The 17,150-nt window shown below is 39.8% G+C and overlaps 1 protein-coding gene across 2 annotated transcripts in view; it reads right to left on the reverse strand.

Moving 5' to 3' along the window:
* Nucleotides 1-1,895: 1,895 nt before the first annotated feature.
* The window catches only part of LOC126334967 (myotubularin-related protein 9), a 113,461-nt gene continuing 98,206 nt past the window's right edge, over nucleotides 1,896-17,150 (reverse strand). For both annotated transcript variants that reach the window (XM_049997752.1, XM_049997751.1), the window contains exons 11-12: nucleotides 12,566-12,735; nucleotides 1,896-2,577 (exon numbers count right to left, since the gene is read on the reverse strand). In XM_049997752.1, coding sequence (XP_049853709.1) covers nucleotides 2,401-2,577; nucleotides 12,566-12,735 — 347 coding nt within the window. In that variant the 3' untranslated portion in view covers nucleotides 1,896-2,400. The remainder of the gene's footprint in view (nucleotides 2,578-12,565; nucleotides 12,736-17,150) is intronic.

The raw sequence follows: 17,150 nt of genomic DNA on the forward strand, positions 1-17,150 counted from the left end.
ACTAATTCCCACTATATCTAACTTTAACCTATCCATTTCCCTTTTTAAATTTTCTAACCTACCTGCCCGATTAAGGGATCTGACATTCCACGCTCCGATCCGTAGAATGCCAGTTTTCTTTCTCCTGATAACGACATCCTCCTGAGTAGTCCCCGCCCGGAGATCCGAATGGGGGACTATTTTACCTCCGAAATATTTTACCCAAGAGGATGCCATCATCATTTAATCATACAGTAAAGCTGCATGTCCTCGGGAAAAATTACGGCTGTAGTTTCCCCTTGCTTTCAGCCGTTCGCAGTACCAGCACAGCAAGGCCGTTTTGGTTAATGTTGCAAGGCCAGATCAGTCAATCATCCAGACTATTGCCCCTGCAACTACTGAAAAGGCTGCTGCCCCTCTTCAGGAACCACACGTTTGTCTGGCCTCTCAACAGATACCCCTCCGTTGTGGTTGCACCTACGGTACGGCCATCTGTATCGCTGAGGCACGCAAGCCTCCCCACCAACGGCAAGGTCCATGGTTCATGGGGGGGGGGGGGGGGGGGTCGTCCATAAACAGCCCTTTTCAGTCCATCCGATGCATGTTCGATATGGTTCATGTCTGGAAAACATGCTGGCCATTCTAGTCAAGCAATGTCGTTATCCTGAAGGAAGCCATTCACAAGATGTGCACGATGGGTGCGTGAATTTTAGTCCATCAAGCCAAATGCCTCCCCAATATGCTGCCGATATGGTTACACTATCGGTCAGAGGATGGCATTCGCGTATTGTACAGCTGTCATGGCACCTTCCATGACCTTCAGCGGCATACGTCGGCCTCACACAATGCCACCCCAAAACAGCAGGTAACCTCCACCTTACTGCACTCGCTGGACAGTGTGTCTCCGACGATTGTCTGGTTGAAGGCATATATGACACACATCGGTGAAGAGAACATGATGCGAATCCTGAATTTGGCTTGTTGTTGTGCCCATCTGTACCATGCTGGATGGTGTCGTGGTTGCAAAGATGGACCTCTCCATGGAAGTTGGGAGTGAAGTTACGCATCATGCAGCCTATTGCGCACAGTTTGAGTCTTAACATGGCGTCCTGTGGCTGAACAAAAAGCATTATTCTACATGGTGACATTAGTGTTAGGGTTCCTCCCGTAGGCAACGGTCATCCACTGCAGCAGTAGCCCATGGGCAGTTCCTGTCTCTCTGTATCTCCTCCACAGCTGATCATCATCACTTTGGTTCACTCCGACGCACCTGGACACTTCCCTTGTTGAGAGCCCTTCCTGGCCCAAAGTAACAATGCAGACGCAAACGATCCACGGTATTGACCATCTAGGCATGGTTGAACTACAGGCAACACAATCTGTGTACCTTCTTCCTGGTGGAATGGGTGGAATAGATTGACTGCTGGACCCCCTCCATCTAATAGGCGCTGCTCATGCATGGTTGTTTACACCTTTGGGCAGGTCTAGTGACATCTCTGAACAGTCAAAGGGACTATGTCTGTGAAACAATATCCATAGTCGACATCTATCTTCAATAGTTCTGGGAACCAGGGTGATGCAAAACTTTTTTTGATATGTGTACAAGTAGGTTGAAAAAAATGGCTCTGAGCACTATGGGACATCTATGGTCATCAGTCACCTAGAACTTAGAACTACTTAAACCTAACTGACCTAAGTACATCACACAACACCCAGTCATCACGAGGCAGAGAAAATCCCTGACCCCGCTGGGAATCGAACCCGGGAACCTGGGTGTGGGAAGCGAGAACGCTACCGCACGACCACAAGCTGCGGACTGTGTACAAGTAGGACTGTTCTGTACAGTAGTCAATAATGACAGGTGAGAAGTGCACATGTCACAATTAAATTTAGCAGACAGGCGTGACATAAGGAAATACAATGAAAATATATACTTTATTTTCTGTTACATGTTCTATTTTATAACAAAACAAATAAATGTGTAATGAAAGACTGTGAAGTATCTTTGGCTTGATGTTATATAAGCAACCACATCATATTGCAAAAAAGGTTTAGGCGACCCTCTTTACAGTTGCTCAGGTATTTATTTTAGTTGACAATGAAATTGAAAATAATAAATTCTGCTAAATTTGCAGTTAAAATATCAATTTAGTCTATACTTATCACACAACATTCTGTGACAAAAAGACACTTACTGTTCTTCAAAATGCGTCATTTATATTGTTCTTAGCCGTCATCCAAGTGCACATGGTATATGATACAAAAGTGCAGGAAGTTTCATTTATAACCATTCATTACTAAGTTTGCAAAAGGCTCTACGAAGCTCAGATGGCTGCAGCTATTCCAGTATCTTTACTAATGGTAGCAGTAAGTGAGTAAGTAACAATGTTGTAAAAAGGGGGAGATACTGTATAAAATTATTTAAAGTATGCCAGCAGTAATTGCTTCACGTTGCAGGTCAGCTAACTGACGACGTAATCTTCCAGCTTCCAAACGAAGTTCTGCCTCCCTTTGTCGCAGTTGAGTTATCTTCCGCCATGCAGCTTTTTGTGGTCCTTGATCCACCACCCATCGAAGATACAGCTCAGACCACAAAGCCTGTAAAAATGTACGATGACCATATGCAGTTAGTATAAAAAGATCTAACATCTACTATGAGTACAGCTCTGGGCGGATACAATGGAGTTAGGATCGATTCAATTCAAACAAAAAATAATTAATATCTCTGCACTTCACTTTCTATTCTCATGTCAAATATCATTTTCTGGCAGCACACTACACAGAATGAAACTATAATCAGAAGCTTGTGTAAGAATAAGGAAAGAAATAGATTTCATGCTAATAATGATAAAATCAAGCTCTGTTGAGGATATTTCTGAATTAATAGCCTTAAACACAGGACAGACAGACAGAAGTTTACACAGTTTCCCAGCTGTGTACCAAAAGAGTAAAAGTCTGGCATTATACTCTGGCAGAAAAACATCATTTTCCACACCACTGCAGAAATGAAAAAAAGAAATGTGGTAGAAAGACTAGTAATCTTCATATGGATACAGGGAAACTTGGGGAGCGGGAGTGAGGGAGTGAGTGGGAGTGAATAGTGAGGAAGGGATTTGAACACACTTCCATAATTTTGTGCACTCTTAATATGTTTCTTCAGCAATTAGCCAACTGAGCTAGCACAGCAATATTTCAGAACACACTCAGCTTTACTCTTCCTCTTGAGGTTTGTATCTTTGGCACTCCTTAATTTTTATTCATAATTATGAACACTGGCTCATTCTGATGGATGTCAAAACAATGGAACTGTTGGTATATCTGTTGAGTCATGTTTAGAGTGTGATGATTAATACTAACCTCCCAGCTGTCGTCCTATTTAATACCTCAACAGCTTATAAACTGTAGCAGGTTAAGGGTGAGTGACCACTACTGATGATGGAAATTGTGAGTTTGATATCAGTGCATACTCTGCAGCAAAATAGAAGTGTTATTATGGAAACATTCCCCAGGCTGTAGCTAAGTTGTGTATCCACAATATTGGAGTGCTAGTCTTGCACGGTTCACAGGATAGCTTCTGTGTAGCTTTGACAATAGGAGATGATCTATTGGGAGAAGTAAATCCATGAGAACAGTTTGTCAGTGCTGTAGAGTGAAAACTACATTAAGTGTTAAGGTTAATAATATAAAAAGAAAAATTCACTCAAGAAAATTAAGACACACAATAGTGACCAGTACAAAACCCTACCAGGAGAAATATTTAGCACTGCCAATAGACAGTTATAAAAGTATACAACACTATCACAGCTTTTAGAGCTATTAGTTTCTCCCTCATGGAGCACAGGGGGATAAATTGGAGAAGAATTAAAAGAAGATGAGGTAAATTAGACCCGAAGTGTAGAGGGACCTGTCAGTTTTGGGGACTAGGGGAATATGTCAGAGTGAGAAGTACAGATGCATTAAGAGGAAGAGAACTAAATAGTAAATTAAGAACTAGAGGGAAAGAAGGAAAAGGGGGGGGGGGGGCGGCAACAAAGGTGAAAAAGTGAGAGTATTAAAGAAAACCATTAAGTGATACATAATAAATGGAAGTTGCTGATGAAAGAAGAGAGGAGGAAATGTGTTAACAGAGGTTAAGTCCAGGAGGATGTGACAGTGTTGAGGGGCAAGTTCCCAACTCTGGAGCTCAGTGTGACTAGTGTCAGGTGGGAGCATCCAAATAGCCTGTGTGATGTAGTAGGCACTCAGATCCCTTGAGTGATGCTGCAGATCAGTAACTCTGTACTGAATGTGATCATTCCCATATAATACGCCAGCAGCAAATACAAGTTGGTTGGTAAATAACATGTGTGGTTTGCACTCCCTTTGATGTTGTAATATTTGCACGTTGTGGAGCTGTAGTAGATGGTAGTGGGTGATCGTGCATGGTGCACGTTTAGAAGCAAAAATCTTGGGACAAGGATAATGGTTTGAGAATGTCATATGGTTTGACTATGATGAAACAGATGTAGAAAGGCAGTGGAAGGGACATAGGGTAGCATGGGGCATGGTTTCAGGCATATATGTTTTGATATTGTGCCCCACTGCAGGCTGTTAAGGAAGGTGAAAGCATATGGAATAAGTTCATGGATGTCTGAATTGGTCGAAGACTTCTTAAGCAATAGGACCCAGTATATTGTCCTCGACAGTGAGCGTTCATCAGAGATGAGGGTATCCTTAGAAGTGTCCCAGGAAGTGTGATAGGACCGCTGTTTGCCTCTACGTATGTAAATGATTTGGCAAACAGGGTTGGCAGCAATCGGTGGTTATCTGCTGTGGTCTACAGTAAGGTGTAAAAGCTAAGTTACTTTAGGAATACACGAGAAGACGTAGACAAAATTTCTTGTTGGTGTGATGAATGGCAGTTAGCTCTAAATGTGGAAAAATGTAAGTTAATGGAGATGAGTAAGAAGAGCAAACCTGTAATGTTCGAATGTAGTATTGCTAGTCTTGTGCTTAACATAATCAAGTCATTTAAATATCTGGGTATAACCTTGCAAAGCAATATGAAATGAAATGATCATGTGAGAACTGTGGTAGGGAAAGTGAATGATCGACTTCCGTTTACTGGGTGAATTTTAAGAAAGAGTGGTTCACTTGTAAAGCAAACCCCATATAGGATGCTGGTGCGATCTATTCTTGATTACTGCTTGAGTATTTGGGATCCGTGTCACATTGGTCTGAAGGAATACACTGAAGCAATTCAGAGGTAGGCTATTAGATTCATTGCTGGTAGGTTTGAACAACATGTAAGTGTTACGGAGGTGCTTCGGGAACTCAAATGCGAATCCCTGGAGGAAAGGTGGCATTCTTTTCGAGAAACATGATTCAGAAAATTTAGAGAACCGGCATTTGAAGCTGACTACCGAACAATTCTACTGCCACAAACACAGTCATTTTCCCTCACTCTATTTGCGAGTGCAGCAGGAAAAGAAATGACTAGTAGTATTACAGGGTACCCTCTGACACACATCATACAGCGGCTTGCGGAGTACCTATATAGGTATAGGTCTTGGGGGTGTTATGCATTGAGGTATTCAAGGCCTGAGTGATAAAGAGGTGCTTCTGAAATTCTTGGACGTGGAGGCTGTGTTAGTTGGAGAAGTATACTACACAGGAGATTTTTTTGCGAACGAGGTCTAGGGACTAGTTACAGGAGAAGAAAGCCTGGGAGAGGTTGTTAGTATGGGCGTTGAGGAATTTGATGGTGGAGTGCCATAGTTTCATTAGTCTTAGGGAAGGAAGAGTATGATGTGGGAGCAGTGGCAGCTGTCAAAGTGAAGTGTTGTTGCTTATTGGTCAGTTTGTAAGGGATGGGGTTTGGGTGTGGCATCATTGAGGTTAAATTAAACTTCTCAGTTTTACATGTAAGCAGAGAACAACCACTGTATTTAAGGGACACAAAAATATTGTGTGCACAGTGGAAAGAGAATGTATGGAACTTTATTTTTGTTATTTAGCAGCACATCACTGCTATTCTTGGTTTAAAGGACGTGTACATCCATTTTGATACATTGTACTATAGAAACATTTGCAAATGGCTTTGCAGCTGAAACTGTGCAGTAATCAAAATAAAATAAAGTGATATTTTAATATACCTAATAGTAGCTAGGGTGTTAGAATGTTATCATTCAGGCATTATTTTAGAAGTAGCAAAGAATACAAAGAGGAAAAATTCAATACTGGGGATGAGAATAAGAAACGGAATACCAATAGTATTTTGAAAAGGACAGTTTACTAATCAACGTGTCATCTGTACGGTGAGTAGCAGTCTGTCCTCTTCAGAATAACACATGAAGTGTTAATGAACATCAGGGCAAGCTAACCAAATGGAAGGTTGAAACTGGTAATCTGAAAGTATAAATGTGATTGTATCTGACAATAAAATCTTTTTTTAAATTATAGAGTCCTGACTTTGCCAGAACAGAAGCAATACATAATATAATGAAATCTGGAAAACTCCAAATAGCTAAGATTGCTAGTAAAGTATTTATTTAGATGACTGGTTTCAGTAAAGTTACGTTACCATCTTCAGATCTTCATTATACAAATTAATTAATTAATTTTTTACAGTTACTACTTCATATCTAAGAACTCATCTAGTGAGTAGGAGGAGTTGTCATCCACAAATTCTTTTAATTTGCTTTTAAATGTTGGCTGGCTATCTGTCAGACTTTTAATACTATTTGGCAAATGACCAAGATTTTTGTGGCAGCATAATTCACCCATTTCTGTGCCAAAGTGAGATTTAATCCAGAATAGTGAAGATCATCCTTTCTTCTAGTGTTGTAGAAATGCACTTTACAGTTATTTTTGAATTGGGATGGGTTATTAATGACAAATTTCATATGTATTGTGAAGGTACTGTGAATATCTCGAGTTCCTTAAATAAATGTCTGCAAGGTGATCTTGGGTGGGTTCCAGCTTTTATTCCGATTACATGCTTTTGTGCAATGAATACTTTCTCTCTTAATGACGAAGTGCTCCAATACATGATGCCATATGAAAGCACTGAATGAAAGTAGGCTAATTTACTGATATGTTTATCACCAAAATTTGCAATAACCCTAATAGCATAAGTAGCTGAGCCTAACTGTTTCAGCAGATCAACGTGTTTCTTCTAATTCAATTTCTCATCAATGCACACACCCAGAAAATTTGAGTATTCTGCCTTAGCAACACACTTCTGTTCATAGTCTATGTATGGTAATATGCCATTTACTGTACAGAATTGTATAAACTGTGTTTTCTCAAAATTTGGTGAGAGTTCATTAACAGAGAACCACTTAATAATTTTCTGAAAGACATTATGTGCAATTTCCTCAGCTGGTTCTTGCTTGCTGGGTGTGATTACTATACTTGTATCATCAGCAAAAAGAACTAGCTTTGCACCTTCATGAATACATCTACATCTACATCCATACTCCGCAAGCCACCTGATGGGGTGTAGCGGATGGTACCCTGAGTACCTCTATCGGTTCTCCCTTCTATTCCAGTCTCGTATTGTATGTGGAAAGAAGGATTGTCGGTATGCTTCTGTGTGGGCTCTAATCTCTCTGATTTTACCCTCATGGTCTCTTCGTGAGATATACGTAGGAGGGAGAAATATACTGCTTGACTCTTCGGTGAAGGTATGTTCTCGAAACTTTAACAAAAGCCCGTACCGAGCTACTGAGCGTCTCTCCTGCAGAGTCTTCCACTGGAGTTTATCTATCATCTCCGTAATGCTTTCGCGATTACTAAATGATCCTGTAACGAAGCGCGCTGCTCTCCGTTGGATCTTTTCTATCTCTTCTATCAACCCTATCTGGTGTGGATCCCACACTGCTGAGCAGTATTCAAGCAGTGGGCGAACAAGCGTACTGTAACCTACTTCCTTTGTTGTCGGATTGCATTTCCTTAGGATTCTTCCAATGAATCTCAGTCTGGCATCTGCTTTAGTGACGATCAACTTTATATGATCATTCCATTTTAAATCACTCCTAATGCGTACACCCAGATAATTTATGGAATTAACTGCTTCCAGTTGCTGACCTGCTATTTTGTAGCTAAATGATAAGGAACCTATCTATCTATGTATTCGCATCACATTACACTTGTCTACATTGAGATTCAATTGCCATTCCGTGCACCATGCGTCAATTCGCTGCAGATCCTCCTGCATGTCAGTACAATTTTCCATTGTTGCAACCTCTCGATACACCACAGCGTCATCTGCAAAAAGCCTCAGTGAACTTCCGATGTCATCCACCACGTCATTTATGTATACTGTGAATAGCAACGGTCCTACGACACTCCCCTGCGGCACACCTGAAATCACTCTTACTTCGGAAGACTTCTCTCCATTGAGAATGACATGCTGCGTTCTGTTATCTAGGAAATCCTCAATCCAATCACACAACTGATCTGATAGTCCATATGCTCTTACTTTGTTCATTAAACGACTGTGGGGAACTGTGTCAAATGCCTTGCGGAAGTCAAGAAACACGGCATCTACCTGTGAACTCGTGTCTAAGACCCTCTGAGTCTCATGGACGAATAGCGCGAGCTGGGTTTCACATGACCGTCTTTTTCGAAACTCATGCTGATTCCTACAGAGTAGATTTCTAGTCTCCAGAAAAGACATTATACTCGAACATAATATGTGTTCCAAAATTATATAAAATTATATAATTATAAAATATAATTATAAAATTATGTAATTATATAATACAAAGTGGCAAGTCGTTAATATATATTAAAATCAATAAGGGACCCAAAACTGGACCCTGTGGGCCACCATTCTTGATACCTCTCCAGTTAGAGGACTCTGCTACTTTTTGCAGATAATCTGTACTGTTAATTTCAACCTTCTGCATTTTTCCAGTTAAGTATGAATTAAACCATTTATGCACTGTCCCACTCATAACACAATACTTAAGCTTATCTAGAAGAATTTCATGATTCACACAAAGCTTTTGAGAGATCACAAAATATCTCAATGAGTGATGTTCAGTTATCCAGTGCATTTAATATTTGATCAGTGAAAGCATATATATCATTTTCTGTTGAAAAGCCTTTGTAACAACCAAACTGACATTTTGTTAGTACTTAGTTTTTTGCAAATACACAATGCTAGTCATTAATATATTACTTTTTCAAGAATCTTGGATAAAGCTGTCAGAAGTGAGACTGGGGGGTAGTAGTAGCATCAGATCTATCCCCTTTTTTATGCAATGGTTTAACAATAGCATATTTCAGTCTATCTGGAAAAAATGCCCTTCTTCAGTGAACTACTACATATGTGGCTGAGAATTCTACTTATTTGTTGGGAACAAGCTTTTAGTACTTAGTTGGAAATGCCATCAATTCCGTGTGAGCTTTTACTTTTAAGTGAATTTATTATTTTCCTAATTTCAGTAGGAGAGGTGGGTTGAATTTCAATTTTATCAAATTGCATACGTACTGTGTCTTCTATATACTGCCTTGCATTTTCTAATGAATAACTGGATCTTATTTTCTCTACAACAGTTAAAAATGTTTTCTACTTCTGACTTCTTGTTAACAAACTTTTCATTGTGTTTGATAGAAATACAGTCTTCTTGTGCTCTCGGTAGCCTTGTTTACCTTTTAACAATATTTCAAATTGTTTTAATTTTATTATCAGATGTGCTAATCTCAGGCATAATGCACATACTTCTGGGCTTTTTAATGACTTTTCTTAATACAGTGCAGTAGTTTTTATAATGTTTGACTGTTTCGGGATCATTACTCCTCCTGGCTATAAGATACATTTCCCTTTTCTGTTTACAAAATATTTTTATCCCTCTAGTAAGCCATGGCTTTTTACAGGGTTTCTTACAATTATATTTCACTGTTTACTTAGGGAAATTGTTTTCAACTATACTCACAAAGGTATTATGAAATAGGTTAAATTTTAAATTAGCATCATGTTCCCTGTGCACCTCATCCCAGTTTAACTGTTGCAAGCTTTCCCTAAAATTTTGAATTGTTAAATTGTTAATTGAACGCACTGCTTTGGAGGACTGTTTTGCATTACTGTGTGGAGCTATATCACATACTGTAACTAGCTGTACATCATGATCAGAGACACCATTCTTAACAGGAAAAGTTGTTATTTGATTAAATCTATCTTGGTCTATGAAAACATTATCTATCAGTGTGCTGCTTTCCTGTACTTCTCGAGTAGGTAAATCAATAACTTATGTCAAATTGAAAGTACCAAGTAATACTTCAAGGGCAAGCTTTCTATCAGACTCTTTCAGAAAATCTACATATCTCCACAAACAACAATTTGTTTTCCTCCGTCTGACAGATAGCACAACAAAGAATCCAAGTTTTTTGAAAATACTTGAAAATTTCCCAATGGGGACCTATACACGACTTCAGTTATAAAAGTGACATTATTTAGTTTAAGCTCACATTCACATGTTTCTATATGTGTGCTCTATGCAAAATTTTTTTTTTTTAGTTTCTAAATTTTTCACACTGTGACAGATTTTAACATATATGGCAACTCCTCCTCCTCTTTCGATAGTGTGTCTACTTACATGTGCTAAAAGCTTATATTCACCTACATTTACCATTTCCATACCTGTGACTATATGATGTTCAGACAGGCATAGTACATCTATTCCACCCTCAGTTTCTAAATCTCCTAAACAAACAAGAAGCTCATCTACTTTGTTTTCTAATCCCCTGATATTCTGATGCACTATATTAACACTATTTTTCACTGTGCTTTTATGTGAATCTTGTGACATACTATCGTTATTTTTCACTGCACTGTTATGAGAATCTTGTAATATTTTCACATCTCTAGTACCTGCCTGTCTGAACTTCTCATTAAGCTTAATTTCAATAAGTGTAGGATGACTGGACACTGTTCTTAGCCTAAAAAAAGTACTCCCATGAGTTTCAGTGTCTCCCCCCCCCCCCCCCCCCCCCCACCTCTAAAGATTTTGCTATCATCGCATCCCTTTCCTACTCAGATGCAGGCTACGTCTTGGGAAGTCCCACCTACCAATACCATCAACAGGAACCAAACCTATGCCTGACAAAGAAGTTTCATATTGATCCTCCTTATAGAGCTGTTCAATTGGGGCCGATCATACTGCATGAAAGCAGGAACCAAGCCAACATCTGTATGATTCATTGAAGATGCTATTTTTACAAGGTCACACTCAATATTGTAGCCCTGATCCCTATCAATACTGTTTCCCAATCCACCCACTACCACAATATGATCCTGCTTTGTAAAACCCTTGCACAATGATCCTGCATCCTGTATCACTTGACTAAGACATGCACAGGGCTTGAAAATACTTGTGACCTGGTACCTGTCACCTAATTTTTCCTGCAAGATCTGGCCCAAACCTCTTCCTCTACCTAACAACAGAACTTTCCTCCTACTTTCTACTTTTTAACACTTTGTTTCCTAGTGAAAGTCTGTTGACTGCTGACTAAACTTTCATCTACTTGATCCTCTCCCTTAGTTGACTGAGGCAGCAAGGCAAATCTATTGTTTGTGCCAAAGATGAAACTGTCATATACTGTTCTCTTTCTATGACCACTTACTACCACTTCCCACCTGCCTCCCCCCTTAACCTCATCAGTTCCTCCCTAGCACTATCCAATTCAGCCCGAAGGGCTCTAATCTTCCCTCCCTGTTCCACTATTTTCCTATCCCTTGAACATAATCTGCAATACCATGGAAGAGACCCATTTACTTCCCCAATCCCCATGCCACTACATTCACTCCAACGTAACCACCTGCCACAACAGCTGCACAGAACCCCAGAACTGACTTTCCTACAGCAGCTCAGCTCAAACACTTCTCGCATTGTTGTTTACAATATTTTTACAAAATTTATCTAGGCAATAACAATAATATTCTATTAACTACAGATCACAAGAGTCACTAAAATTATGTGGAACACTGATATATGTGTATACTATTAATATCGTAATGTAATGCAGTTAAACTAATCTTAAAAAATCAGAACTTGTATACCCGAACAACTGGGCCTAAGAGTGTGTATGCATGATACGTACTTTACGCGTTTTGAAAGGAAATAAAAGATAGGAAACCCCCAAGTAGATATGGCACTACTAAATATATGTGTAATGAAAACAATCTAAATTCTTCACTTAATACTTAAAGAAATGTCTTAAATTTAGATGTAAACCTACGTCTAAAGTACGCAGAAACCAGCCCTTAGTTATGTTGTGTAGTTACATTTTCTACTTCCATTGTTTGTTTGCCATAGAACTTTCCAGTATAGTATCAATATAACCGAGCCTCACTTCAATGAAACATGAACCCATTCCCATAATCGCTGTGCCACCTTGCTCATTGTTAAATGTGATAGAGCCCCATAATCTAATGCCATTTGCATCTAATTTTCCAGTATGTTGTTACAAGTGGAAATAGAATCGGAAAGTATGTTTTTCATAGCCTCACAATTTCCAGCCACCAGTTTAGAATCAAAACAGAGCAACATGAAATGCCCAAACTAATATTCTACAGTTCACATATTTAATGTCTTACCAAGCTTACTGGTGCAACTGAAGGCCAAATTACTCTACTGTTGGGTTCATACATTGGGTTAAGCACTGACTGCAGAACATCAGGCCTGTTAACATATGACCACAGACTGACAGTGCGCTCTGCAAGTTTCAACTGTACCCGCTCTGCTTCACAATTCCCTACAAATGTACCTGCAACACACAACCAGAATTTTTAAAAATGGGGAAAGTTGTATTTTAAACCATATACAAATATTCTCAAGCTCTTATTCCTAAAACTGGGCTGCAGAAATAGAGAAGCAGTGAAAAATACTAAAACACTTAAAACTATGAAACATAAATATAATAAAAAGATGTAGTTATGAGATAAAAACATTAACAAGTTTTGGAACAAAGGGTTCATTAGTTGGGTAAACAGATGAAAAGCTATGAAGAAAACAGAGATTTGAAGGGATTCAAAAGTAACAGAAAATCCTGAGTGATCTACAACTAGAAGATCTAGATTCTGAAAGAAAGAGTAGATGATAGGGGTTTAATGTGCTTTCAATGATGACATATCATTATAGACAGAACAAAAGTTCAGACTGGGTAAGGAAAACAGTCTGTCCTTTTCAGTGTAACCACCTCAACATCTGCCTTAAAAGATTTAGAAAAGCCACAAAACTTTAAATCTGGATGGCTGGAGGTCTTTTCACATGTGAGTCTACAGTGAGTCCAAAACATGTCTGTGAAGTTTTTGTGGATTGAAAAGTATTTTATTTTTTATTGCTCACAATTTCGACATCTGCCTCCTGGAATCCAATGCACGTCATATTTACACACAGCTGCAGAAAGTTGTATATACAACTGTTGTTAACTTTTACAAATCTTGCCATTTATGCATCTTTAATAATTCGTGAAATTAATTATTAAGGGAACAAAATTTACAAAATATTAAATAAAAAAACACCCAAAACCCATAAGTCATGATACTAAATCAGTTAATCACCTACATTATCATCATATCAGTTCCTAATCTTAACGTCTTGGAAAAACAATGTTCAAGGAAGAATAAGTCCCCTATTGCTGTGGACAGTATGCTAAATTCTAGGACTCAAATTGCAGAAAACCAATATCATCCCCAAACAATCAAAAACCCACTGGGTGTCAGCCTGCTCTTGCTGGGAAACCAACATAAGTCTTGTGTCATTCTGCCAGTTCTTCCATAGCTCCCATGTTGTTGGTCACATATCCACTGCATCCGATTGTCCTCTGTGTAGAAATTAAGTCTGGTGGTCAGTGAATCCTTTATGATACTCATTCATTCATTCACTCACTCACTCACTCACTCCTGCATTGTCACTTACAGTTAGGTTTCTTTTACACTCTAAATATTTTCTAAGTTCTCTTCCAGATATCTTATTTGCTACCCTGTTCACCACATGCCATTTGACTTTTGTCCCTAGCAGTTACAGTTAGTGTATCAATGACAGTTATTTGAGTCCTCAGATCTTTGTAGGCTGGACATTGTAATACAATACAGTCTGGTTTACCAAGTTGCTACATGCAATCACATCTGCTGAATGTTTCTTTAATACTGTATAAATATTCAACGTATGACTCCTGCCCATAAATGGAGTTACATTGTTGATAAACATCCCCTCCTTAATGTTTGAAAATATGCCATATATCCTGTGAACTGTTGTGATATTGTTCCAGTCTCTTTTCCATTCATTTGCTTTCCATAATTTTAACTCTTGTTTTGTGGATTTCTAGCATATCTGAGGGATATATGCATGTGAAAGGTATGCTTCTCATCCATGTGAATGCCCAAATACTTATATTACTTTATTACACTGGAGTTCCCCTGACTCTCAGAGTAGAATTCTACACATGAGAGGGGCTGTCTTCAAGCAGCAGGTAGGCAGTATTTTTTGCTGTAATTTCTTATTTATTGTCTAGATCTGAGCAAGTACGTCACACTTTCATTTCCAGCCTGGCTCTTAAGTCCTCTTCCACCACAACCAATAAGTCATCAGTGTAGCTTATTACTCATGACAATTGAGCATTTTCATTCAGAGTTGTTAGCAATAGAGCTCAAGGCTAAGGTCCAAAAAAAATTGTCCTTTTATAGATCCCTGTAGATAATCTTTAGTAATTTGGCTCAATACATTGCTGGATGTTGTGCTCCACTCCACAATGTACCCTTCGCAGTAATGTAGGAAGCTATGGTACAAACATTTTGGGGCCTCTTCATTGTCTCAGGAGGGCAAACATTGTGATCCACCACAGGTTGTCAAATGTATCCATGATGCCTACAACGTACTAGTTTCTACATTTGTTGACAATTTTGAGAGCACAGGTATTTGCATAATCTATGGATCTGCCCTTTCTGAAGCTGAATTGGCTCTGTTTGAAGCCATGCAACTGTCTGGGGGACTGTAGTCTGCTGCACAGCAAGCACTCTCGCACCAAGAAGACAGAATGATCTTATGCTCTTAGGAACCCTTATATCTCTACTCATGTTCTTCTGAATTATTACAACTTGTGTAGACTTTCAGATTACAGGAATTTTCTCGTCTTGGTGATTCATTTGATAAATGTGTAAAAAACAGAACAATTTTGTTCTTCACAGCTTTTAACATTTCATTATGAATGTAATCATAGACACAGAGATTTTTCCATTCTTTGGCTGCTTGATAGCAACTGCAACTTCTTCTTCTGCAAATGGTAGAACACCACCTGTGCTTTCATATGGGGCTTCTCTTTGAAGATCATCAATATTTTAACTGTTATCTTGTGGAACTAGTGACTTCACTCATTGGGGTCTTACAGTTTCTAAATAGCCTCACCCTGTTAAATATGGAGTGTAGAAAAGACAGTGGTTTTACTTCTCTATTGCTATTCTATAGGAGTACCCCATGCACCAGTTACTAGTTGTGCCCAACGCCTTGAAGCCGGGATAATTATGGGAGTGGACAATGTGTTATAAGGATATCTCCCATCTGGTGCTGGAGGGGAGGATCCAGATGCTCAGGTAGTGAAGTAGCCATTGAAATCAAGCATGTTATGTTCATCTGCATGTGCAAGAGGGTGGTCTACTTTGCTGTTGGCCACAGTTTGATGTAGACAGCTGGTTGGTAGTCATGCCAATACAAAAAGCTGTGCAATGATTCCAACAGAGTTGGTAAATGACATGGCCACTTTCACAGGTTGCCTGGCCTCAAATGGGGGTTGGATAAACCTGTGACAGGACTGGAACAGGAAATGCTTGGTGGATGGATCGGGCAGGTTTTACACCTGGGTGTCTCACAAGGATAGGATCCTTGAGGCAAGGGGTTGGGATTGGGAGAGGAATAGGAATTGACTAGGATGTTGTGGAGGTTGGGTGGGTGACAGACCACCACTTTAGGAGGGGTAGGAAGTATCTCAGGTAGGATGTGTCTCATTTCATGTCATGATGATGCATAACCAACGCCCTGATAAAGAATATAGTTCAGTTATTCTAGATCAGGGTGGTTATGGCTGGTTCTTGGGGATGGTGGGTGTGAGGGGGAGATCTGTTTGCGAACTAGGTCTGGGAGATAGTGCCTGTCTGTGAAGGCCTTGGTGAGACCTTCAGCATACTGAACAAGAGAGTTCTTGTCACTGCAGATATGCCGTCCTCAAGTGGCCAGGCCATATGAGAGTGACTTTTTCGTGTGAAAGAGACTGACAGCTGTCAAAATGCAGGTACTTTTGGTGGTTGGTGGGTTTGATGGGGACAGAGGTGCAGATGGAGCTATCAGACAGGTGGAGGTCAACATCTAGGAAGGTGACATACAGGGTTGAGGAGGACTGGGTGAAGTAGATGGGGGAGAAGACATTGAGGTTGTGAAAGAATAAAGGAATTGAACCACACTAGAAATTTATCATTTTGGGAGGCTAGGAAGGTTTACTGTACATGGTCCATTGACATTGGAGGGTGCCATGCAGTGCCCATGGCTGTGCTGTGTATTTGTTTGTATATCTTCCCTTTCAAAGGAGAAGTAGGTGACGGTTACAATAAAATTAGCAAGGTGAATCAGGTAATGGGTTTGGAGTCTGAGAGACATTAGGAAAGACAGTGTTCAATGGCATGGGCATGAGGGACGTAGGTGTATAGGGAAGTGGCATCAACAGTGACGAGTTGGGATCTATGAGGTGAAGTAGTGGGGTTGGTGGAGAGCCGGTGAAGGAAGTGGTTGGTGTCTTTGATGTGGGATACTAGATTATAGGCAATTGATTGGAAGTGTTGGTCAATGATGACTGAAATTCTTTCAGTGGAGGCACAATGACCAGCCACAGTGGGGCATCGAGGTTTGTTGGGTTTGAGGACTTCGGAGAGCATGCAGAAGGTGTGTGTGTGTGGAATGTCATAGGAGTGAGGAGGGAAATGGATTCAGAAGAGAGAGGTTCTGGGAAGGGCCTAAGGCTGTAAGCAGGAATCGGAGGTTGTGTTGGACTTTTGGGATGGGATCACTCTGACAGAATTTACAGGTGGAGGAGTCAGATAATTCATGGAGGCCTTCTGTCATGTAGTCACTGTGGTTCATAATCAACAGTGGTGGAACCTTAGTCTGCATGTAGGATGGCTAGGTCAGGATTTA

The sequence above is a fragment of the Schistocerca gregaria genome, chromosome 2 (genome assembly GCF_023897955.1).
Source record: "Schistocerca gregaria isolate iqSchGreg1 chromosome 2, iqSchGreg1.2, whole genome shotgun sequence".
In the NCBI taxonomy this organism is placed as follows: Eukaryota; Metazoa; Arthropoda; class Insecta; order Orthoptera; family Acrididae; genus Schistocerca; species Schistocerca gregaria.